This window comes from Corythoichthys intestinalis, chromosome 15 (assembly GCF_030265065.1).
Source record: "Corythoichthys intestinalis isolate RoL2023-P3 chromosome 15, ASM3026506v1, whole genome shotgun sequence".
NCBI classification, from domain to species: Eukaryota; Metazoa; Chordata; class Actinopteri; order Syngnathiformes; family Syngnathidae; genus Corythoichthys; species Corythoichthys intestinalis.
In genome coordinates, this window is record NC_080409.1 from 40,128,085 (window position 1) to 40,153,297 (window position 25,213).

At 38.4% G+C, this 25,213-nt stretch overlaps 1 protein-coding gene across 6 annotated transcripts in view; it reads right to left on the reverse strand.

The window, feature by feature from the left end:
• Positions 1 to 2,427: 2,427 nt before the first annotated feature.
• Positions 2,428 to 25,213, reverse strand: part of si:ch211-266g18.10 (titin) — a 66,195-nt gene continuing 43,409 nt past the window's right edge. For 4 of the 6 annotated variants that reach the window (XM_057860032.1, XM_057860034.1, XM_057860035.1 and 1 more), the window contains 16 exons: positions 24,016 to 24,075; positions 23,796 to 23,933; positions 19,721 to 23,581; positions 16,194 to 16,292; positions 13,460 to 13,498; positions 13,273 to 13,350; positions 13,159 to 13,206; positions 12,680 to 12,718; positions 12,541 to 12,609; positions 11,544 to 11,597; positions 11,394 to 11,444; positions 7,098 to 7,142; positions 7,000 to 7,032; positions 6,899 to 6,928; positions 6,767 to 6,793; positions 2,428 to 5,264 (listed from right to left, as the gene is read on the reverse strand). In XM_057860032.1, the coding sequence (XP_057716015.1) occupies positions 5,179 to 5,264; positions 6,767 to 6,793; positions 6,899 to 6,928; positions 7,000 to 7,032; positions 7,098 to 7,142; positions 11,394 to 11,444; positions 11,544 to 11,597; positions 12,541 to 12,609; positions 12,680 to 12,718; positions 13,159 to 13,206; positions 13,273 to 13,350; positions 13,460 to 13,498; positions 16,194 to 16,292; positions 19,721 to 23,581; positions 23,796 to 23,933; positions 24,016 to 24,075 (4,757 nt within the window). In that variant the 3' untranslated portion in view covers positions 2,428 to 5,178. The remainder of the gene's footprint in view (positions 5,265 to 6,766; positions 6,794 to 6,898; positions 6,929 to 6,999; positions 7,033 to 7,097; positions 7,143 to 11,393; positions 11,445 to 11,543; positions 11,598 to 12,540; positions 12,610 to 12,679; positions 12,719 to 13,158; positions 13,207 to 13,272; positions 13,351 to 13,459; positions 13,499 to 16,193; positions 16,293 to 19,720; positions 23,582 to 23,795; positions 23,934 to 24,015; positions 24,076 to 25,213) is intronic. The other 2 variants (XM_057860031.1, XM_057860030.1) reach the window with 2 other exon arrangements.

Genomic DNA, 25,213 nt, shown 5'->3' on the forward strand with positions numbered 1-25,213 from the left:
CAATGTGGATTTACAGTTTGGATTATCATCTCACGCGACATGAACTGTCATAAAGCTCGATAAACAACAGCAGGTGGTGTCTGGCTGCAGACAAACATGGTACAGCTTCAGCAAAACAACATGTTGACGATTTGTCATATTCCTTGTTTGCATCTACTTCATTTCGATGTGATTAGAATATGTACTGTACATTACAAAGTCATCAACGTGCATTTTTGGTCTGTTTTGGCAAGACAAAAATAAATAAATAAACGTGATGGTGGAAACAAACTGAACTACAAATTTTCAGGTTGCTTGATTCCATCAAATGTTTTTTATGAAAGCTCTCATATCTGCAGCGTGCCCATTCCAAGTAAAATACATACAATACATTGAATACAGATACAGAAAAAAGGCAAATGGCCTATTTTTTTGTGCTCGGATAAAATTTGTTGGATCTAATTGTTTTGTTTCACTCATTGGCTGCTATTGATGGTGATGCACGTCCCATACATTTGGACTGAGGGTGGGTGGGCTGGCAGTGATCAAACAGATTGGAAGTCTATCGCTGTCAATGGCACTGAGCGAGTTAATGAAATTGCATCTTAAATTACAAAAAATTGAATCAAAAGTGACACCAAAACATGAAAAAAAATGAGGGGGAAAAAAAAAAGAAAATGAAATCGGTATCTGTTAAAAAATTTCAGATTTTTGAGAAGATTTTGGTAAATATTGATCAAATGACTGAAAAACAATGGGGGGGAAAAACGTACAAAAAGACAAGTATTTAAAATCTATGCAATAAATGAAATAATAAAATAAACAGACTTCATAATATATTGACGGGTCACGGGGCCTACAGTGCCTTGCAAAAGTATTCGGCCCCCTTGAACCATGCAACCTTTCGCCACATTTCAGGCTTCAAACATAAAGATATAAAATTTAGTTTTTTGTCAAGAATCAACAACAAGTGGGACACAATCGTGAAGTGGAACAAAATTTATTGGATAATTTAAACTTTTTTAACAAATGAAAAACTGAAAAGTGGGGCGTGCAATATTATTCGGCCCCCTTGCGTTAATACTTTGTAGCGCCACCTTTTGCTCCAATTACAGCTGCAAGTCGCTTGGGGTATGTTTCTATCAGTTTTGCACATCGAGAGACTGACATTCTTGCCCAATCTTCCTTGCAAAACAGCTCGAGCTCAGTGAGGTTGGATGGAGAGTGTTTGTGAACAGCAGTCTTCAGCTCTTTCCACAGATTCTCGATTGGATTCAGGTCTGGACTTTGACTTGGCCATTCTAACACCTGGATACGTTTATTTTTGAACCATTCCATTGTAAATTTGGCTTTATGTTTTGGATCATTGTCCTGTTGGAAGATAAATCTCTGTCCCAGTCTCAGGTCTTGTGCAGATACCAACAGGTTTTCTTCCAGAATGTTCCTGTATTTAGCTGCATCCATCTTCCCGTCAATTTTAACCATCTTCCCTGTCCCTGCTGAAGAAAAGCAGGCCCAAACCATGATGCTGCCACCACCATGTTTGACAGTGGGGATGGTGTGTTCAGGGTGATGAGCTGTGTTGCTTTTACGCCAAACATATCGTTTTGCATTGTGGCCAAAAAGTTCAATTTTGGTTTCATCTGACCAGAGTACCTTCTTCCACATGTTTGGTGTGTCTCCCAGGTGGCTTGTGGCAAACCTTAAACGAGACTTTTTATGGATATCTTTGAGAAATGGCTTTCTTCTTGCCACTCTTCCATAAAGGCCAGATTTGTGCAGTGTACGACTGATTGTTGTCCTATGGACAGACTCTCCCACCTCAGCTGTAGATCTCTGCAGTTCATCCAGAGTGATCATGGGCCTCTTGGCTGCATCTCTGATCAGTTTTCTCCTTGTTTGAGAAGAAAGTTTGGAAGGACGGCCGGGTCTTGGTAGATTTGCAGTGGTCTGATGCTCCTTCCATTTCAATATGATGGCTTGCACAGTGCTCCTTGAGATGTTTAAAGCTTGGGAAATCTTTTTGTATCCAAATCCGGCTTTAAACTTCTCCACAACAGTATCTCGGACCTGCCTGGTGTGTTCCTTGGTTTTCATAATGCTCTCTGCACTTTAAACAGAACCCTGAGACTATCACAGAGCAGGTGCATTTATACGGAGACTTGATTACACACAGGTGGATTCTATTTATCATCATCGGTCATTTAGGACAACATTGGATCATTCAGAGATCCTCACTGAACTTCTGGAGTGAGTTTGCTGCACTGAAAGTAAAGGGGCCGAATAATATTGCACGCCCCACTTTTCAGTTTCTTATTTGTTAAAAAAGTTTAAATTATCCAATAAATGTTGTTCCACTTCACGATTGTGTCCCACTTGTTGTTGATTCCTGACAAAAAAATTAAATTTCATATCTTTATGTTTGAAGCCTGAAATGTGGCGAAAGGTTGCAAGATTCAAGGGGGCCGAATACTTTTGCAAGGCACTGTATCTCCGTCAAACCTGATCGAGTGAAAGCAAAGCGCTTTTTCCGTTGAAAATTCTTGTGAATAAATGCTTAAATCCCTAAATTCTTTATAGATATGGATGTAAAACAGTCTCGAGTCTTGGTTAAAAGCCCACATCAGACACATCAAAACCAAGATCTCCAAAAGCTTGTCACCAATAAACAAAGTGAAATCATATCTTGATGACAGTGCACTCCGCACTTTGTACTGTTCTCTAGTGCTCCCATATTTCATGTATTGCATTGAAGTGTGGGGAAACACTTACAAATCTACCATCAATTCATTAGTCACATTGCAGAAACGTGCGGTACGAATCATACATAAGGTCGGATTTCTCGATCACACCCACCGTTTATTTGCTCACTCAAAACTATTAAAAATCAAAGATCTTGTAAACTATCATACAGCTATAATTCTATTTAAAGCAAAAAATGAATTACGGTCACATAATTTACAAAACCTATTTAAGGTTCGTGAGAATATCCATAGTCTGCGAGGCTCTGGAGATTTTATGTTGCCAAGATTTCGAACTACTTGCAAACGTTTTCGTGTGTCTGTATGTGGAGTGAAACAATTTAGACAATCATTTCAAGCAGTGTCAAAATATCTAAAAATTTAAATCGTTGTATAAAAATATGGTCTGGTTACAATATAATGAAATTTGCTGACAATGTGTGTTGCTGTTTTTGTCAATTGGTTTAAATATTGAAATTATTGTGAATGAGCCAACATTAGTTGGTTGTCTGTTGGCTTAGTTTTTGTCTATTTTTCTTCGTTTTCATTGTGTGGACAGGAGTATCCCACGAGTAAGGATGCTGGACAATGAGATCCGGGGTGGGATAAAATAAGTTTTTTCTTCTTCCCACTTCCTTTCGAGTGCAGTTATTTTTGTTGAATTACATTGTATGTTTTTTGTTTCTTTTGTGTGTGCGTGCTCGAAATAAAAAAAGTTTCATCATAAAAAAAAAAAAAAGCAAAAAAAACAGGCAGTTAGCATTTATTTTCCGTAAATATGTCGAAGGTGTTGCTAGTCTTTAAGCCATTGTGGCGCTGCCTAATCGCCACAAAGAGCTTTTTACGTTGTAAATTGTAAATTATTGCGAATAAATGCTTAAATCACTGAATTATTTGTAGATACGGACGTAAAACAGTCTCGATTCTTGGTTAAAAGCAAAAAAAACCCCCTGCATTTATTTTACGTAAATATTGCGAATTATGATGCCCAATGCCGTAGCGGTTAATTTCCCATTGATTTTTTTCATAACGTTTCAAAATGCACTCGTGGTACGAAAAATATGATAATTACCTTGAATCCTCGAACAAATCGCTCCTTAGACTGTAAGATAAGCTTGTTTTTATATGCCAAATATATTATGCCAGTTTGCTCTCCCACAGCTTTTATACACGCACTCCCAAGCTATTATGAAGAATACAGTTTTAGCCCATAATCATGCGCTTACCGGTAATTGCTCAAATTCTGCTGATAAATAGATAGACACACATATGTTGATTCATCACACAACGTCTCAGTACTTTTCCACCGAGCCACAGTACTTTGAGTGCAAATGTGTGTTCAAAACAAAGATATCTTGCCTGCTCAAGAGTGTGACTGTTAATTCAATCAAGAGTGTGACTGTTAAATGAATGACTAGAATAAGGAACTTGCCCGATGGAAACTGCCACGTTGGACAACAGGGTTGTAACTGTATTCTGCCCAGCAACAAGCCCTCAATAAAAGTTAGCAGCGCGGGGGAACTCAGAGAGAGACTTTGATGAGACAGCACTGGTCGCGGAACTCTGTCTCCTGGCTCTCCCAACCTGGAGGTTGAAAAATGTCAACTCTCTGACTCTGTCTCACTTTATGCCCTGCCTTTTGTCAGCTTGCCTTGGGTAAATAACTAAGTTAAAGAACGAGTTTTAGACCCAACTGAGACAATCCTTCCTGTTTGTATGCGGTGCAGCTGTCGTACTTTTTCAACCCCAATCTGGTGTTGGATCGCTGCGTGTGTTGACCGACTGCGAATAAATGAAGCTGAGTGTGGGACGGCCCATACTTGAAGGCATGGCGCAGTGTCTGTGAAATTTGTCCCGTCAATATAATTATGAAGTCTATGAAATAAACTTGTTGGGAAGATGACGAAAAGTATAATTAATAATATAAACAAAAATAAAAAAATAATACACAGAATTGTATTTACTACATAATAAAACTGACCAAAAAATGACCAACTAACATAAGTATGTAAATATGACAAAAACTAAAACCGTGATTATTGACTAACTATATAAACTAACAAAATAATTTACTAAAAATTTTAATGAAATAAAACATAATTAAAAAAAAAAAAAAAAAAGACTGCCACTGTATAAATGTACAGAAAATGACTTAAAGTTACCCCCAAAAATTACTAAAGATAGACTTAAAATTAATGAATCAATCAATAAAAAACATTATTTGTATCACTTCTCTTCAGCGGACTTTCCCGGTAAACGCCAAACTGGTTGCCAGTCAATCGCATAAAAATAAAAATGCAAAAATGAATCCAAATCAAATAAACCGACGACAAAAACAAAAGGGAATGACATTGGCTGCAAATATTTGATAAGAGAGCTCAACCAAATCTGAAGTCTAGCTGGTCAGAATTACCCACAGTCCCATGCTTCTAAGACGGCCGTCCTCAGGTGCTGCACCTCAGACCTGCAGCGGCGAGAATGCGTAGAAGGGAAACTGGGCTTCGTCCTCGTCCACGAAGAAACACTGGAAGTACGGAAGATCTTCTGCCAGAGGAAGGTGATATTTCATGTCAGTGGCGGAACAAATGTGGACGGGGCCCGGGTGCGATTGGCATAAACTGGACCCCCCGAGTGGACTGACTAGGTTGGGTGGAGTGCTAGTGCTAGCAGACAATTATTTGCGGTACCCTTCACACTTTTGCAGGCCCCTCAAGACGATCCTATGGCGTGTGTGTGTGTGTTTATACAGTGGGGCAAATAAGTATTTAGTCAACCACTAATTGTGCAAGTTCTCCCACTTGAAAATATTAGAGAGGCCTGTAATTGTCAACATGGGTAAACCTCAACCATGAGAGACAGAATGTGGGGGGAAAAAACTCAGAAAATCACATTGTTTGATTTTTAAAGAATTTATTTGCAAATCATGGTGGAAAATAAGTATTTGTTAAGTCCGTGTTTCCCAACGTCAGCCCCAAAACATCACTGCTCTAGAGGAGATCTGCATGGAGGAATGTTATTCGTTATCCGTTATTGCCAACAAAGGGCACATAACAAAGTATTGAGATGAACTTTTGGTATTGTCCAAATACTTATTTTCCACCATGATTAGCAAATAAATTATTTAAAAATCAAACAATGTGATTTTCTGTTTTTTTTTCTCCACATTCTGTCTCTCATGGTTGAAGTTTACCCATGTTGACTATTACAGGCCTGTCTAATATTTTCAAGTGGGAGAACTTGCACAATTAGTGGTTGACTAAATACTTATTTGCTCCACTGTATGGCTATGGTAGGTGCCTGTTTTGGTTTTAGGTCGGGAGCAGCTTGGTTTTGAAAATATTTTAATTTGAAGTTTTTGAAAATAGGTCCCCTACGAATCAGCCCCGTTTCCCGTGTCATGTCAATAGGTTATGAAGTCTATGAACTGAAGGCAAAGACGCAAACCTTTGACTGCAGGCTGCAAAGTGGAAGAATTCGATTGCGGGGGCCTTCTCTGTATCCATATTTATGGAAAGCTCCTGCGCCGATAACGTCAGCACTCGCACACGTCACATAGGGCGTGCGCAGCGACGCTACTAAACATTAAAAACAGCAAATATGGCGGAACGTCAGCTTTAATTTACAGTTTTTTTAAATAATAGTTTTCATTCAAATATGTTGAACGCTTCCATTTTTGTGCCTTTTGGAGCAAAAGAAATAAACCGTTGCTTGGAGTGGGTGGGTATGTTGTCTTCCGTGCAGTTTTTCCTTTCACATAATGGTTGAGTATACGCGGAATTAAAATAATGTCAAAACGCCACTTTTCCGTTAGATCGTTGTCGTGTAAATGTGGCCCTAAGCACAATATTACAGTTCCACGCATCATCTTACCTTTCTGGTTGACCTTCCCCTCGCCCAATCACGCCCATTTTACGCCTGCAAACAAGGCCCATTAGAGGCCCGGGCCCGCGTGCGGTCACACCCTAAGCACCCTCCTAATTTCTGCCCCTTTACCATGTACTATCACAACATGTCACGTGATGTCACCCATGGTGTCCTGTCCTCACCTTCTGGGACAAAATCGTCCGGTGTGGCTGCGGAAATAAACGTGACGTTAAAAACACGTTTGATGATTGAAGATTTTCGCTCACACACCCCCCAAAAAAATACTATGATATTCATAAGTAATCAAAATTCACCTTTTGATTGCTCCTCCTTTGCAGATTTATCTACAATAAATCGAAGTAAAAGGTTAGTCAAGAGGTAGAAATGATGACATCACTCAAACAAGTTAACATACTTTTGTCTTGGCTCTCTTTAAGAACTCTGTCTTCTGTTGATACAAGCACAGAATTAATGATAATAATGATAATAACAATGAAAATGTTTTGAATTTACCTTTAGGTGGCTCATCTTTGGTTGTCTTCTTCTCCACAACTTTTTCTGAACACAACAAACACATATATTACTTAATACATAAATCAAACGAGAACAAAGAAATCAAAAGTCAATAGTCATATAAAATGAATGCATAATCTTGGCCCTGTTGCACTTTGTGAAGTTCAATAAATGATTACTTATATTAAACCATAGATTACGCCTTGTTGCATCAATAGGAATTCAATCAGTGACAAAAAAAAATAACGTAGGTAAAAGTGAAATAAATTTATGAAAACATTAATAAAGTGGTAAAAAATTAAAACAAAAAAAAATTGTTTTATTCCTATAATTAAAGTAAAAATATCAAAAATATTCTATTCATCACATTTTAATCACAAAGCAATATTTCTCCCAATAAGATACTCTACTTTTTTTTTTAATTGAAAGTATTTTAGTATTTAGTAATAAGTATTTAGTCAACCACTAATTGTGCAAGTTCTCCCACTTGAAAATATTAGACAGGCCTGTAATTGTCAACATGGGTAAACCTCAACCATGAGAGACAGAATGTGGAAAAAAACCAGAAAATCATATTGTTTGATTTTTAAAGAATTTATTTGCAAATCATGGTGGAAAATAAGTATTTGGTCAATACCAAAAGTTCATCTCAATACTTTGTTATGTACCCTTTGTTGTCAATAACGGAGGCCACACGTTTTCTGTAACTCTTCACAAGCTTTTCACACACTGTTGCTGGTATTTTGGCCCATTCCTCCATGCAGATTTCCTCTAGAGCAGTGATGTTTTGGGGCTGTCGTTGGGCAACATGGACTTTCAACTCCCTCCACAAATTTTCTATGGGGTTGAGATCTGGAGACTGGCTAGGCCACTCCAGGACCTTGAAATGCTTCTTACGAAGCCACTCCTTTGTTGCCCTGGCTGTGTGTTTGGGATCATTGTCATGCTGAAAGACCCAGCCAAGTCTCATCTTCAATGCCCTTGCTGATGGAAGGGGATTTTCACTCAAAATCTCTTGCTACATTGCCCCATTCATTCTGTCCTTTACACAGATCAGTCGTCCTAGTCCCTTTGCAGAAAAACTGCCCCAAAGCATGATGTTTCCACCCCCATGCTTCACAGTGGGTATGGTGTTCTTTGGATGCAATTCAGTATTCTTTCTCCTCCAAACACGAGAACCAGTGTTTTTACCAAAAACTTCTATTTTGGTTTCATCTAACCATAACACATTCTTCCAGTCCTCTTCAAGATCATCCAAATGCTCTCCAGCGAACCGCAGATGGGCCTGGACATGTACTTTCGTCAGCAGGGGGACACGTCTGGCAGTGCAGGATTTGAGTCCCTGGTGGCGCATTGTGTTACTGATAGTAGCCTTTGTTACTGTGGTCCCAGCTCTCTGTAGGTCATTCACTAGGTCCCCCGTGTGGTTCTGGGATTTTTGCTCACCATTCTTGTTATCATTTTGACGCCACTGGGTGAGATCTTGCATGGAGTCCCAGATCGAGGGAGATTATCTGTGGTCTTGTATGTCTTCCATTTTCTAATAATTGCTCCCACAGTTGATTTCTTTACACCAAGCGAAGAGTGAAGAGTTACAGAAAACGTTTGGCCTCCGTTATTGCCAACAAAGGGTACATAACAAAGTATTGTGATTAACTTTTGGTATTGACCAAATACTTATTTCCACCATGGTTTGCAAATAAATTCTTTAAAAATCAAACAATGTGATTTTGAGTTTTTTTTCCCCACATTCTGTCTCTTAAGGTTGAGGTTTGCCCATGTCGACAATTACAGGCCTCTCTAATCTTTTCAAGTAGTAGAACTTGCGCAATTGGTGGCTGACTAAATACTTATTTGCCCCACTGTATGTTATAAAATATAATTCTGGGAAAATATTTTTATCTGAAGGTAAAATGCCATTTTAGGGCTAACCTCCTGCTCGCTCAACTGTGATCAAAAGAAGACCAAAAAAAAAAAAAAAAATACAAAGCATCTTTGTCTTTTAGAACCTGATGAATTTTATGTTTTTTGAGAGGCCTAAAATGCTATGTATTATGTAACACCAGTAAAAAATATATGTTTAAATCAGTACTTCTCGAATCGTGGGGCGGGGTAGCACTTGTGACCTCGGGGGGAAAACATACTTTTTTGCCGTCCGAGAATAACGTGTACTTGCACACCCACTCTGTAGGTGGCAGTGGCGCTCTCATTTTCAAAGTGTGCGCAGTATTTTTGAACAGAATAAGAGCACACAGAAAAGAATACAGAAGGAGACAAGGAAAGACTAGTCTGTTTACTGTGTGTAAAAGTGTTTGCAGCGGACAACGGGAAGCCAAATCAATTAAGACGTCACTTTAAAGACATTAAACCCCGATTACATTTATAACCCGCTTGGTTGTTTTTTAGCGAAAAAGTGCCAAATATTGCCAGCATTCATCCCTCCTTGCAAACGTTACAGCAGTAAACCAGTATGCACTGTTAGTAGCTCAGTGCAAAATAATCCTACACCATAGCAAAGGAGCTGCTACTGCCTGCAGCAAAAATAAAAACTGTCCCTCTGTCCAATGACACTGTCGTTTAATTTTAATTTTTTATTATTATTGATTTTAATTAAGTTTCCAAATTTTCAAATGATGTAAAGACTTGAACATTATACTTATTTATTGCACAAACCCAGTTTTTATCAAGGAACATTAATAAGACCAAACAGATAGGGTGAACAGGGCAACATTTCTTATGAATATGCTGTGTTTCCTACTTAAAAATGAAAAAAGTTGTTATTTTCATGGGAGAAAATTTTTCAAAATTCGTTTCATAAAAAGGAAATTTACCGTGGTTGTGTTTATGTTGTTATGTGTTTTTTTTATTTTTCATGGGAGGATACTACCATAATTTTCATACTATAAGACGCACCTGACTATAAGCTGCCACCAGGGCCGGCCCAGCCTATACGCAGACTATGCAGCTGCTTAGGGCCCCTTACCGCCAGGGGGTCCCTCAATCTGGCAATTGTTTAATTTGTGTTCTATTTTGTTTACTACAGTTTGCTTTATTTGACTTTTGTGAGTTTTGAGACTTGATTACAAGCTTAAAAAAAAAAAAAAAAAAGTTCTTCCTTAACTTCTTTCTGTCCTCTTTTAGAAAAAGGTTTGGCGCTGTCTACTGTAAGTACTGACAATCATTTGGGGCAAGAAGTTTGAAGTATGCAGTGCAACAAAATCTTATTAATATACAAAATATGGACGTATGGGTTGGATTGCACGTATGGGTTTCACAGTACACTGTGACGAAATGGTGGGCCAAAAATATGGGCCCCTTTGCATTATTTTGCTTAGGGCCCCCAAATGGCCTGGCCGCAACCCACCATGTTCGACACGAAAACCACATTTGTTCATGGATAAGCCGTACTGGACTATAAACCGCAGCTGTCCTACTGTATTATGGGCTAGTTACACCAAAAGATACAAACCAGTAACACTTTATTTGACAGCGGCATCATAAGACTGTTATACGACCAGATGAACCACCGTGAAACTTTGAACCAATTGGCTGCAAAACTTCATTGCTTCAAGAAGCTTCATTTAGCCATCACTGCTCCCTAGGGGGAGACAGTCGACCTCTGCTGCCACCTGCTGTCAACACTGTTGTTGTCCAACATGCCTCCTAGCATGTATTACAGCGCTACAGATGTAAATAACAATCACAATTCATGTTCTGTGCTAAATATTTCTTCAGTTACTGTTCCAGGTTTTTCATTAATTGCTAGTTATGGTATTTGGTAACACTTTATTTAACAGTGGTGCCACAAGACTGTCATTAGACAATCATAATTATGAGACGACACTGTCATGAGCATTAATGAATGCTTATAATAGATGTCATTTTTTTGTTATTGGGCAAATTATCTAACTTTTGAATGGATGTCAAAGATCCGAGCTGGACTCTCGCTTTTAAGAAATGCGCATATTTAATTGGATTTTTCTATTTCGGTAGCCATTAGCTGAGAGTCAATTTAGTTGGTGTACCAGAAAACTGTCCACTGACAAAGGTCCTGTGTTTGTAATGTAATTTGCGATTAAAATTTATTTTCATTTTTATAATTGTATTTTATTTAAATTATTTTTCTATTTTAATTAATCAGAATTAATCAGTCCGTTCTCTAATATATGTACGGTGTATGCTGTATCTACATATTGCAGACAATATATAAAACATCAGGATACCATTTTTAAAAAATAACAATAATACAGTTTATTTTTTTTATCTTAACAGCTACTCTAATACACAACATGTTACCTTTTGTCACCGGGGTGGGCTTTAGGTTTTCTTTGGAGGCCTCCTTCTCTTCTGTAAAAAAAAAAAAAAACCCACAATAATAACATTCATTTTTTTGATTGACACTCTTCAGAGAGCGTTTACAGCTAAAATTGTTAGTAAACAAAGTACTTTTTGTCTTTAGGAGTGACGGGGCCTTTTCCCTCTTTGTTTCAGGCTTGTCATCTGAAAGAGACAATGCAAAAGGTACATTTCAAAAATACACAAGGTATAAAATTAGGGCTGTCAAAATTATCGCGTTAACGCACGGTAATTAATTTTTAAAATTAATCACGTTAAAATATTTGACGCAATTAACGCACATGTCCCGCTCAGAAAGTATTCTGCCTTTTGGTAAGTTTTACAGCAAGGCTTTTTGTGCTGTCCAACAGCGAACTCTTGTGGTCGCTTTGCGACATGGTTTATTGTTTTCAGTCCAATTCAATATGGCTGCACGACGTCTCGGGCTGATAATGTTGTGCTTATATGATCCTTGGACAAGATTTGTCCGTAAGTATGGTTGTTGTAAAGAATGTACATAATATGTTAGTAAGCGAAATGTTATATTTTTTGTATGAGACGCTTTTTGTTTATGTTTAGTGAACCTGTATAGCGTGCTAAGCTAACGTTGTTGCTAATGCAATGCTTGTGTACTTTTTTTTGTAGTTTTACGACGGTCTAAAGAGGACAATGGTTTGAGGCCATTTTATTAATAAATCAGATGAAAAAGGAAGAAGTCTAATTATTACGGCGTCGTTCACTAGCTGTCTAGCTTTGGAAAAAGTAGACGCTTCGGAGTGAGGACAGCATAGACAGATTTAAATGACAGTAGAGTGAAATGCCCACTACAGTCCTTATGTACTGTATGTTGAATGTATATATCCATCTTGTGTCTTATCTTTCCATTCCAACAATTTATTTTACAGAATATATATATAATTTACAGAAAAATATGGCATATTTTATAGATGGTTTGAATTGCGATTAATTGCGATTAAGTACGATTAATTAATTTTTAAGCTGTAATTAACTCGATTAAAAATTTTAATCGTTTGACAGCCCTATATAAAATATTTCTGTGGAATTTGCAAATATTTGTTCTTTTAATTAGAAGCATATTTAAACGAACCTTTCTTCAGTGGCAAGACTTTGGTTTTGTCTCTGGTTGTTGACACATTTTTGGGAGCCAACGCCGCTTCTGGAAATAACAAAAGAAAAATGGCAAGATCCTTTAAATTTATTTATCGGCGGATCCAAACGCTTGTTACCTTCGACATCGGCACTCTTCTTGGTCCGAGGTGGAGCAACTTGGAATAAGAAAAAACAAAAACAAAACACAGTATCATAATAAATCATCAAAAATCCACCGACCTTTTTCTCTGGTCTTTAGTCTGATGTCTTCAACTGGTAAAAATATTGTAAAATATGACCAACTGAACGTTAACAAATGCCTGAATGACTACAACCATAGTGGATCCTTGACTTTCAAGTTGAACTTGTTCCATAACTAAGCTGGTAAATCAAAGCACTCCTTTCTAAAATGATCTTTCCCAATGAAATGATGAGAAATTTAATGAATTTATTCCACTAACCCCCAAACAACAGCAGTGCTTTTTACTAAAATAGCACTAGACAGCAATAGTAAAAAATTCAAATCGATTAAAAAAACCCTTTATGTCAAGGTACCTCTCACTGTAGTATATTCCCATATAATTCTAATTCAAGAATAATAATTCAATATGCATACGTGTCTTTGCAGGTGACTCCCGGACTGTCTTTGCTGGCCTTGTGATAACTGAAATGGAATAGGAATGAATTTACAATCCCATAAATTTAAAGGAAAAGAAAAAAAAGAAATGACCTTTCTTCATTGGCACTATTTTCACTCTCTCCTTCAGCAGCGACACATTTTTCGCGGGGCCTTCTTGTTCTGGCAACACTTTAAAATAAAAATAAAAAATAAAAAACTTATGACGGCAATAGATGTCCAGTACCACTGCCACCCCTTGGAACAGCTTGATTATAAAGAAAACGTGTACTGTAAATACCTTTCTTTGCAGGTTCTGGTTTGGCTGTCACTTTGGGAACTTTCAGGTCAAAAAGAAGAGCAAACAAAGACATTTATGTGTATAACTATGTAAACAGGATACTATTAATTGCTGTATTTTAAGCCAAAACAACTGTTGTGTTTGATAGAACAATATGTCTATATGCTGCCATAGTAGATTCATGGCGCATTAAGCCTCCGATCTATTTTTAATTTGTCCGTTTTACCCTGAAAACCCCCGTTTACAGATGTCGCGCAACTGCTTTTGTTTCAACCCAGCCATAAAACTAAGGTAACTAATTATATTTTTTATGAAAAATGTCTTTCATTTTTAGCTTTGAATCATTAATTGCTGTCTAATATTTTGTTTAAAAACAGAAAAACGACTTTAAAAAATTATTCACTCGCATATTTTAAACTTTTATACAAATTACGTCACAATGAAAAAAATTGTGTCTGTAAAAAAGTAGAAAGAAAAACTTCATAACTATCGCTTAATTGTTTTTTTTTGATACTGTCGCATGTTCTCCAATATGTTAGATGATAAATAATGTATCCAAACAAAGAAAAATTTTTAAAAATGGTAAATATATGAAAAAGAAAATCTCGACCACTCCTTGATGTCTGCGATTTCTGCATCGCAACCCTTGTTATATTACCATGTTTCACCCATAAAATAGTAGATTAGTAGATACATAGTAGATTCATGGCGCATTAAGCCTCCGAACAATTTTTAATTTGTCCGTTTTACCCTGGAAACCTCCGTTTACGGGACGTCGCGCAACCGCTTTTGTTTCAACCCAGCCATAAAACGAAAGGTAATTAATTATACTTATTATTCAAAATGTCTGTCATTTTTAGCTTAGAATCATTAATTGATGTCTAATAAAACTTTTAAACAAATTACGTCACAATGAAAAAAATGCTGTCTGCAAAAAACTCACGGATATCTACCTCATAAATATCACTTAATTGTATTTTTTTTGTTACTGTCACATTTTCTCCGATATGTTAGATGATAAATAATCGATCCAAACAAAGAAAAAAAATAAAAATAAAAAAAAAAACATTTAAAAGGGTAAATATATGAAAAAGAAAATCTCGACCACGCCTTGATGTCTGCGATTTCTGCATCGCGACCCTTGTTATATTACCATGTTTCACCCATAAAATCCCCCAAAAATCCAGCTGTGGCCATTCACAGTTGTGTCTTGACTAGTGTTGTCAGTAACGCGTTACTGTAATCTGATTACTTTTTTTAGTAACGAGTAATCTTACGCGTTCATTTTTCTACACCAATAATCTGATTAAAGTTAGTTTCCTTAGTGTCTCTGCGTTACTATTTTTTTCATTGCCTCATAACATATGTAGAATGAAGAATAGTGTAGTCATGTACGAAGAGCATTTTGAATAGAAAATGCTAAAATAAAAGGTTCCCGGTACGTGTTTCCATGACAACCTCTTAGCTATTTCCTGTTTTGGTCTCGCGTAACGTGTTGTGGGACTGAGGCGGGTGGACATTCGCGCCGAGCCTTGAAACGTTGCGAGGGAATGTTGATCTGTGGATATCCATGAATGAAGGTATTTTTCCTTCATTCTGGAGGGTATCAGCAAAAGGTTGGACCCCCTACATGCGCGGCCGTTTCGTAGCTTTGTCGTAGCAACGACGTGCAGTCATCTCTCCAAGTTGGCAAGCTTTGTTTACATCATATGCGTGTTGCACATTTATACGTGAGGTGATGTGTTCGTTTAGCATCTGTGGGATGTGTTGTAAGTCCGATTGAGTGTGAAGTGCTTAGTTGCCGCCACGTTTTGTGGCCAAATTGACTGCGTGTGTGTTGAGAGGAGTACTTCCGGGTTGTTAATGCGCACGGCTGCACGTGCATCCGCGCCCGCCACCAACTTTGTGTTTATTGCACTGTACAATCCACTTGTGTGTTGTTAATTATTGTACCGTCAGTTTGCATTGTTTTACATTGGCACTGATATGCTGTTAACCACAACCCGAAATTCAGAAGTTTTGACATTAGGCTTAATCTTAGAGTTAGCGGGGTTTAATTGGTCGGTGGAGTTGATTTCAACAAATTCCAAGCAGTTTGTCAGATATTTGTTAGTTTCGGGGCTCCGGAGTGGCTAAGCTCGCGCGAAATTCAATCAATTACATGTGATGACATTTTTCTGTTGTTATTCTTATGTTGAGGCGGCGAAGGGAGAAAAATGGGTAAAAAGTAACTGATTACTTTTAAAGTAACTTAGTTACTTTGATAATGAAGTAATCAGGAAAGTAACTCGATTACTTTTTTGAGGTGTAATCAGTAATTAGTAATTAAATTACTTTTTCAAGTAATCTGTGACAACACTGGTCTTGACACTCAGTGATACATGCTACATGGAGTTTTTGGATCGAAACAAGGTAAGTACGCGATAATATGTCGTTAAAGTCATGGCGTCTGTAATTCTGTTCTCACGTGCTCTCACCTCAAGATTGGGTTTCGCTGTTTAATTTTTATTTATTTATTTTTTTGAATACCCTCCTGTTCAAAAATTTTCTTCCCCCTGAAAATTGAGATTTTAAGCTTTCCAATGATGTATCACACATGCATATCGGACAATTTTGAAAGTTGGCCAAGTTGGGGGTCTCAGAGTGGAACTTCAAGTCACCTGAGTGTTTTCCGCCATATGCAGTTAAAAAAAAAAAAAAAAAAAAAAGATTGGCATGTTTTTTTTTTTTTTACCTGTTTCTTTTGTCACATTGACACTTTCTTTTTTGAAGACAGAAGCAATTTGCTTTTTGGCGACTCTCAGCATCCTGAGAGGTCTCTTGGGTAAAACAGCTGAAAAGGAGAAGCAGCCATTAAAAGCTGAGAAGGAATATTCATTAAACTTCATTTTAGTTATGCTCTTTTTTATGTTATTATTCTAAAATTGTAATGTTCATGTTTAGGGAAGAGGTGAACATTTGTGAGCAGCAGTATGGTTTGAAGGTGAAGGGGTGCCTTATAGCGTGGAATGTACGGTACTTATTTAATTCATTGGCTGCAACTGACCGCACGAGACGCCCAATACATTTTGACTGGGAAAAGCTGGCAGCAAGTCCTCACAGTAAATGAATTGGACGTCTGTCGTTGTCAGCACGCAAATACCATAAAATTATTTTCATATTATATATGGGGGGGCAATTAGAAAAAAAGGCAGGAAATAAAATATAAGAATAATTAAAAAAAAAAAAAACAATTAATTGAGAAAAAAAATCTTGGAAAAAAAAAAAATCTACACATAGTGATCCCTCGTTTTTTGCGGTTAATGCGGACCAGAACCCGCTACGATGATTGAAAAACCGCCAAGTGAATTTTTGTGTGTGTTTGTGTTCAATGTATATATTCAGATTTAACATTGGAAAGAGTTACAAATTAAACATGTTTTTTCATTTTTCCCCCCCCAAAGTATAATTAAAAAAAAAAGTTTTAAACATCCCACCGAATTATTTTTAAACAAGAATAAAGTAGAATAATGCTTGTCTTTATTAAATGCTTCATTGAGTGACTCCGCTCAAATTGGCTCAAGCTGCTCACTTACACACAATGAGTTGCCGCAGCAACAGTTGAACAAGCTAAACGATGATTGACGCATGCGGCGCTTTGAAATTTCGACTTGGACTGAAGGCGCGAAGTAGCGAGGGATCACTGTGTATATATGTGTATATATACTGTATATACACTCACCGGCCACTTTATTAGGTACACCATGCTAGTAACGGGTTGGACCCCCTTTGGCCTTCAGAACTGCCTCAATTCTTCGTGGCATAGATTCAAAAAGGTACTGGAAGCATTCCTCAGAGAGTTTGGTCCATATTGACATGATGGCATCACACAGTTGGTGCAGATTTGTCGGCTGCACATCCATGATGCGAATCTCCCTTTCCACCACATCCCAAAAGATGCTCTATTGGATTGAGATCTGGTGACTGTGGAGGCCATTTGAGTACAGTGAACTCATTGTCATGTTCAAGAAACCAGTCTGAGACAATTCCAGCTTTATGACATGGCGCATTATTCTGCTGAAAGTAGCCATCAGAAGTTGGGTACATTGTGTTCATAAAGGGATGGACATGCTCAGCAACAATACTCAGGTAGGCTGTGGCGTTCCAACGATGCTCAATTGATACCAAGGGGCCCAAAGAGTGCCAAGAAAAGATTCCCCACACCATTACACCACCACCACCACCAGCCTGAACCGTTGATACAAGGCAGGATGGATCCATACTTTCATGTTGTTGACGCCAAATTTTGACCCTACTATCAGAATGTCGCAGCAGAAATCGAGACTCATCAAACCAGGCAACGTTTTTCCAATCTTCTATTGTCCAATTTCTTTGAGCTTGTGCAAATTGGAGCCTCAGTTTCCTGTTCTTATCTGAAAGGAGTGGCACCCGGCGTGGTCTTCTGCTGCAGTTGCTCATCTGCCTCAAAGTTCGATGTACTGTGCGTTCAGAGATGTTCTTCTGCCTACCTTGGTTGTAACCGGTGGTTATTTGAGTCACTGTTGCCTTTCTATCAGCTCGAACCAGTCTGGCCATTCTCCTCTGACCTCTGGCATCAACAAAGCATTTCCGCCCACAGAACTGCCGCTCACTGGATATTTTTTCTTTTTCTGACCATTCTCTGTAAACCCTAGAGATGGTTGTGCGTGAAAATCCCAGTAGATCAGCAGTTTCTGAAATACTCAGACCAGCCCTTCTGGCACCAACAACCATGTCACGTTCAAAGTCACTCAAATCACCTTTCTTCCCGGTGATTCAAAGTGGCCGGTGAGTGTATACGTATATATAGTGGCATGAAAAAGTATCTGAACCTTTTGGTATTTCTTACAATTCTGAATAAAATGACTATCAAATGTGATCTGATCTTTCAAAATTACACAAATGAGTAAGTAAGTGAACCATCACATTTAATTTGTTGTATGCCCCCCCCTTGGCAGCAATAACTTCAACCAGACCTTTCCTGTACCTACGGATCAGTCTGGCACATCGATCAGGACTAATCTTGGCCCATTAAAACTGCTGTAGTTCTGTCAGATTCCTGGGATGTCTGGCATGAATCACTGTCTTTAGTTCATGCCACAGAGTCTCAATGGGGTTCAAGTCTGGACTTTGACTAAGCCACTCCATGTATTTTGTTCTTCTAAAACCATTCTGAAGTTGATTTACTTCTGTGTTTTGGATCATTGTCTTGTTGCAGCATCCATCCTCTTTTTCGCATCAACTATCTGACAGACGGCCTCAGGTTTTCCTGCAAAACATCCTGATAAACCTTTGAATTCGTTCTTCCATTAATGATTGCAAGTTGTCCAGGCCCTGGGGCAGCGAAACAGCCCCAAATCATGATGCTGCCTCCACCATGCTTCACAGCGGGGATAAGGTGTTGATGTTGGTGAGCTGTTCCATTTTTCCTCCACACAAGACGCTGTGTGTTACTCCCAAACAATTTAACTTTGGTTTCATCAGTTCACAAAATATTTTGCCAAAACTTCTGTGGAGTGTCCAAGTGCCTTTTTGCCAACATTAAAAAGCAACAATGTTTTTTTTTGGACAGCAGTGGCTTCCTCCTCGGAGTCCTCCCATGAACACCATTCTTGGCCATAGTTTTACATATAGTTGATGTGTGCACAGAGATATTGGACTGTGCCAATGATTTCTGTAAGTCTTTCGCAGACACTCTAGGGTTCTTTTTTTACCTTTCTGAGTATTCTGCGCTGAACTCTTGGCGTCATCTTTGGTGGACTGCCACCCCTTGGGAGAGAAGCAACAGTGTCAAACACTCTCCATTTGTAGACAACTTCTGCGACTGTCGATTGATGAACATCCAGACTTAGAGATGGTTTTGTATCCTTTTCCAGCTTTATGTAAATCAATAATCCTTGATTGAAGGTCTTCAGACAGCTCTTTTGACCCGGCCATGATGCACATCAAACAATGCTTCTCATCAACACATTTCTTACCAGGTGTGTGTTTTATCGTGGGCAGGGCAGCTTTAAAACACTCATTAGTGTTTGGGCACACACCTGACTTGAATTGTTTGGTAAAAATTGGTTTCAATTGCTTTTCCCCCCTTCTGTTATTGTTTCATGCTATCCTCATTAAAATATGAAAACCTATAAATGGTTGGGTGGTTGTAGTATATACAGTATATCTTGACCTCAGATAGCTTAACTCTTTGGCTGACAATGACGACATTAATTCTTGCAATGCTAATAGCCCACTTACCTGTTTGAGTCTTCCTGACTTCTTTGTCCACTTTAGAAGTTTCTATTGTATCTTTGAGGGTCACTGTTCTGTCTTTCAAGAGCGCCCTGGACAAAGTCTGTGGTTCTTTTTTGGATTGCATTAGAAGATCTTTTGAGGGTTCCTTTGGTTTTTGCAGTGGAGGCTTCTTGACTTCTCTAGAAACAACATCTTTTGGTTCTTCTTTTTCCGTCTTGAGAGTTTTGGTTACTTTCTTCTCCCGCACCAAGAGCGGAAGTTCCTCCAAAGTTTTCCTTGCTTCTGTTTCGTGTTTTTCTTTTTTGGAAGGTTTCCTCTCTTCACCTTCTAGTTTGAGGTGTGCTTTTGTGTCTTCACTGGCTTTTTTGGGTGGAATCTTCTCCTCTTTCACTTCAGAGGTTTTTTTCTCCTCCGGGGCTTCTTGGGGTGTTTTCTTTGGTTCCTTCTCCGCTCTGGTCTGTCTTTTGATGGATCTTTTGACTTCCATCTTCTCTCTCAAAGATTCCCTGGTGTCTTCTTTAGGTGGTGTCTCTTCTTTTTTGGGTGGTTGCTTCTCATCTTTCACCGCAGTGGGTTTACTCTCCTTCAGGACTTCTTGGAAAGCTTTCTTTTCCTTTCTTGGTTTCAGAAGCATTTTCTCTTTAAGTGGCATGTTTTCCTCTTTCATGGGAGATTGTTTCTTCTCTTTACCCTCAGAGGCTTTACTCTCTTTATGGACTTCTTGCAGTGGTTTCTTCTGATCTTTCTCCAGTTCGATTGGTTTCAGGAGCTTTTCCTGTTTTATGATCAGCTTCTCCACTTTCTTTACTTCATGTGGTTTTATTTCCTTTTTCTCCAACGTGATAGCTTTTGTATCTTCTACCCCTTGCTTTTGGAGTTGTTCTCTAGGGGACTTCCTTGGTTCCTTTTCCTCTTTTGGAGGTTTCTTGGCTTCTTGTGATTCTTCTGTTCGTGGCTTTTTGAGAGCTTCCAGATGTTCTTTGGAAGTTCTCCTGCGCATGACCAATTTTTCATGAGGTTTCTTATCCTCTGGCTCATCTTTGGTTGCATTCTTAGCTACTGTCACATCCTTTTGGACTTTGAACAATCTTTTAGAAGGCTCTCTCCTGACTTTGACACTCTCCCTGGGTGATTTCCTGACTTCTGACTCATCTTTATGTGGTTTCTCAGGTTCTCTTAGTTCTACAGAAGAAACATTTGCCCTGGAATCTACTTTGACAGGTGTCTGTATTTCTTTCAGCTTCGTCGGAGGTTTCTTTACTTCTTTGGGCTGTTTCTTGACGTCTTTCTCCTCTTTGACAGCTTTGTCGATTTCTTTTAGTGGATGCTCCTTGTCTTCTTTCGGTGGTTCCTTTTGTGCTTCTTTTACTAATGCACTGATGATTCTTGGTTTTCTGTGGGGTTTCTTGCTGGGTCGTTTTTCAGACTCTTGTTTAAGTGACTCCACGGCCTTTTGATCTTTAAGAAGTTTGCTGACCTCAACCTTGTCTACTTTGACCTTCTCTTCCATCTCATCCTTAGTAGACTGTTTGACCTTCTTTTCTTTCTTAGGTTTTCCGACTTCATTGCCTTTACTAGATTGTTCTTTGAGTTCTTTCGGCGGTTTCTTCGCTTCCTTTGAAGGTTCTTTAATGTCTTTCTCCTCTATTAGAGGTTTCTTAGCGTCCTTGAGAAGTTCTTTGCTTTCTTTTGTAGGTTCCTTAACTTCTGTCTCTTTTTTTGAAGGTACTATGGCTTCTTTTTTAGGTTTAATAGGTTCTCTAGAATGTTGTTTGACTTTTTTCTTGTCTTCCAGAGGTTCCTTGGCTTCCTCAGAAGGTTCTTCGGCCTCTCTATCAATTTTCTTGACCACTTTTTCCTTTCTAGATGGTTCTTTGACTACGCTAGGAGATTTCCTGGCTTCTTTTGAAGGCTCATCAACTTCTTTTGGCGCTTCTTCAGAATGTTCTTTGAGCTCCTTGTCTTCTTTCTTGACTTCCTTTAAAGTTTCTCTGACTTCTTTCAGTTCTTTCAGAGTTTTCCTGACCACTTTTTCTTTTCTAGATGGTTCTTTGCCTACTCTAAGAGGTTTCTTGGCTTCTCTTGAAGGTTCATCGGCTTCTCTTGGAGCCTTTCCAAAATGCTCTTTTACCTCTTTGTCTTCTTTCTTGACTTCCTTTGAAGTGTCTTTGACTTCTTTCAGTTCTTTCAGAGTTTTCCTGACCACTCTTTCCTTTCTAGATGGTTCTTTATCTACTCTAAGAGGTTTCTTGGCTTCTCTTGAAGGTTCATCGACTTCTTTTGGAGCCTCTCCAAAATGCTCTTTTACCTCTTTGTCTTCTTTCTCAACTTCCTTTGAAGTGTCTTTGACTTCTTTCAGTTCTTTCAGAGTTTTCCTGACCACTTTTTCTTTTCTAGATGGTTCTTTGTCTACTCTAAGAGGTGTCTTGGCTTCTCTTGAAGGTTCATCGACTTCTTTTGGAGCCTCTCCAAAATGCTCTTTTACCTCTTTGTCTTCTTTCTTGACTTCCTTTGAAGTGTCTTTGACTTCTTTCAGTTCTTTCAGAGTTTTCCTGACAACTTTTTCTTTTCTAGATGGTTCTTTGACTACTCTGAGAGGTTTCTTGGCTTCTCTTGAAGGTTCTTCGACTTCTTTTGGAGCTTCTCCAAAATGCTCTTTTACTTCTTTGTCTTCTTTCTCGACTTCCTTTGAAGTGTCTTTGACTTCTTTCAGTTCTTTCAGAGTTTTCCTGACAGGTTTTTCTTTTCTAGATGGTTCTTTGACTACTCTAAGAGGTTTCTTGGCTTCTCTTGAAGGTTCATCGACTTCTTTTGGAGCTTCTCCAAAATGCTCTTTTACCTCTTTGTCTTCTTTCTCGACTTCCTTGGAAGTGTCTTTGACTTCTTTCGGTTTTTCCAGTGTTTTCCTGACCACTTTTTCCTTTCTATGTGGTCCTTTGACTACTCTATGAGATTTTTTGGCTTTACTTGAAGGTTTATGTGCTTTAAGAGCTTCTTCAGAATGTTCTTTGACCTCTTTGTCCTCTTTCTTGACCTCCTTGGAAGGTTTTCTGACTTCTTTCTGTTCTTTTAGATGTTTCTTGACCTCCTTCTCTTTAATAGATGGTTCTTTGGCTTCTTTTAGAGATGTCTTGGCTTCTTTTGAAGCCTCACCAACTCCTTCTGGGGTTTTCCTGACCTGTTCAGAAGGTTCTTTGACTGTTTTTTCTTCTTCCTCAGCTTTCTTAATTTTATCCTCTTTCTTAGAAGGTTTTTTGACCACCCTCTCTTCTTTGGGGGGTTTTATGACTTCTTTATCTTCTGCCTTTATTGACTCCTTGATCTCTTTCTCCTCCATCTGAGGTTTCTTGTCTTCTTTTGAAGTTTCCTTGACAACCTCCTCAGCTTTTTGCGGTCTAATTACTTCAATTTCCATCCCATATGGTTCCTTGACTTCTTTCTGAGGTTTTGCGACCTCCTCAGAAGGCTTTCTGACTTGTTTTGGAAGTTTCTTTGCTTTCTGAGAAGGTTCTTTGACTTCTTTTTCTTCTTTTTGAGGTTTCTTGACTTCTTTCTCTTTTCTAGAAGGTCCAATGACTTCCTTAAGAGTTTTGGGGATTAGCCTCTTCACTTCCTTTAGAGTTTTGGGGATCGGCTTTTTTTGTAGTGTCTCATTTTTTATTCCTTCTTCTTCTCTAAGAGGTTCCTTCCCCTTAATCTCCTCTTTGGCAGGTTTCTTCATCTTCACATCATCTTCCGCTGCTTTTTTCGCCATTTTAACTTTGTAAGTCTTTACCACGGAAGGCTTTTTTGCATCCATTTTGTCCTTGGCGGCTTTTACTTCAACTTGCGGCTCCTTCACTGGTTTTCTTTCCAGAAGTTCTTCTAAAAGCAAGGGATAGTTAATCATGATTATGTATGAGTAATTGAATAATGTTTTTATGGGCATTCTTGACCACTTCCAAATACACACAGTACTATTTAATTAAAATTGTCTGCACCTAGTAAGACAAGGTATTAACAGAAACAACAGTAAAAGGAATCATTATAAAGAAATTATGTTCTAATTTTAAATGGTATTTAGATGAAGTGTCATTACCTTTTTTCGTCCTTTTTGTAAGGTGTGTAGCGATAGCTTTACGCGTCTCTGCTGGTTTCTCCTCACTGGTTTTGTTTGTATGAGTGTCCTCTCTTTCGACATCTGTTTTCTCTAAATGTGTTGTTTCTTTTAAAAGGTCTGCATATAGCCGTAAAATTTTATTAGTATGACTTAAAAACACTGATTGGTTTAGAACCCATCATTACACCTACAGTATTACCTTTAGGTAGAACTTCAACCTCTTCAGGTGAATGCTCTATTTCCGTTGCTTCTTTGACAACTAAAATATAGAAAAAAGTATACCATTGAAACATATTTCTTGCAATCACTTCCGTTGGTAACATGACAGCAAGAACAAGTTTGATTTATGCTTTCAGTGCTATTAAAGTGGTCCAATCAAGAGGTTCTTTTCATTCTTCCGATGTGAATTTAAATGAGTTTTTCCACTGGTTGACATCTGAAGTCAGTGTGCATGTCGCGTAATGAAATCATGTCCATAAATTGAGTTGTTTTTCACAAAAAACCGCTGACAGTTCGTTTTGCCTCAGATAATCATGGACTTTTAACTGCCAACAATAATCATGGACTTTTAACTGCCAACGCAGCAAGACCAGATACACCTCCTTATCTCTACACCATATAAGCAACGCCGAGCCATCTGTCTAGTGTGCATTTACATCTACACGGATTGTTCTGTAACAAAATAAACCCAGAAATTTCTGAAATTAAAACTGCGCAGTATTGATCTCTTGCCACCAGTCATTATTTACAGTGGGGTAAATATGTATTTAGTCATCCACTAATTGTGCAAGTTCTCCCACTTGAACATATTAGAGAGGCCTGTAATTGTCAACATGGTTAAACCTCAACCATGAGAGACATAATGTGGAAGAAAAACCCAGAAAATCACATTGTTAGATTTTTAAAGAATTTATTTGCAAATCATGGTGGAAAATAAGTATTTGGTCAATACCAAAAGTTCATCTCAATACTTTGTTATGTACCCTTTGTTGGCAATAACGGAGGCCAAGCGTTTTCTGTAACTCTTCACAAGCTTTTCACACACTGTTGCTGGTATTTTGGCCCATTCCTCCATGCAGATCTCCCCTAGAGCAGTGATGTTTTGGGGCTGTCGTTGGGCAACACGGACTTTCAACTCCCTCCGCAGATTTTCTATGGGGTTGAGACCTGGAGACTGGCTAGGCCACACCAGGACCTTGAAATGCTTCTTACGAAGCCACTCCTTTGTTGCCCTGGCTACGTGTTTGGGATCATTTTCATGCTGACAGACCCAGCCACGTCTCATCTTCAATGCCTTTGCTGATGGTAGGAGATTTTCACTCAAAATCTCTCGATACATGGCCCCATTCATTCTTTCCTTTACACAGATCAGTTGTCCTGGTCCCTTTGCAGAAAAA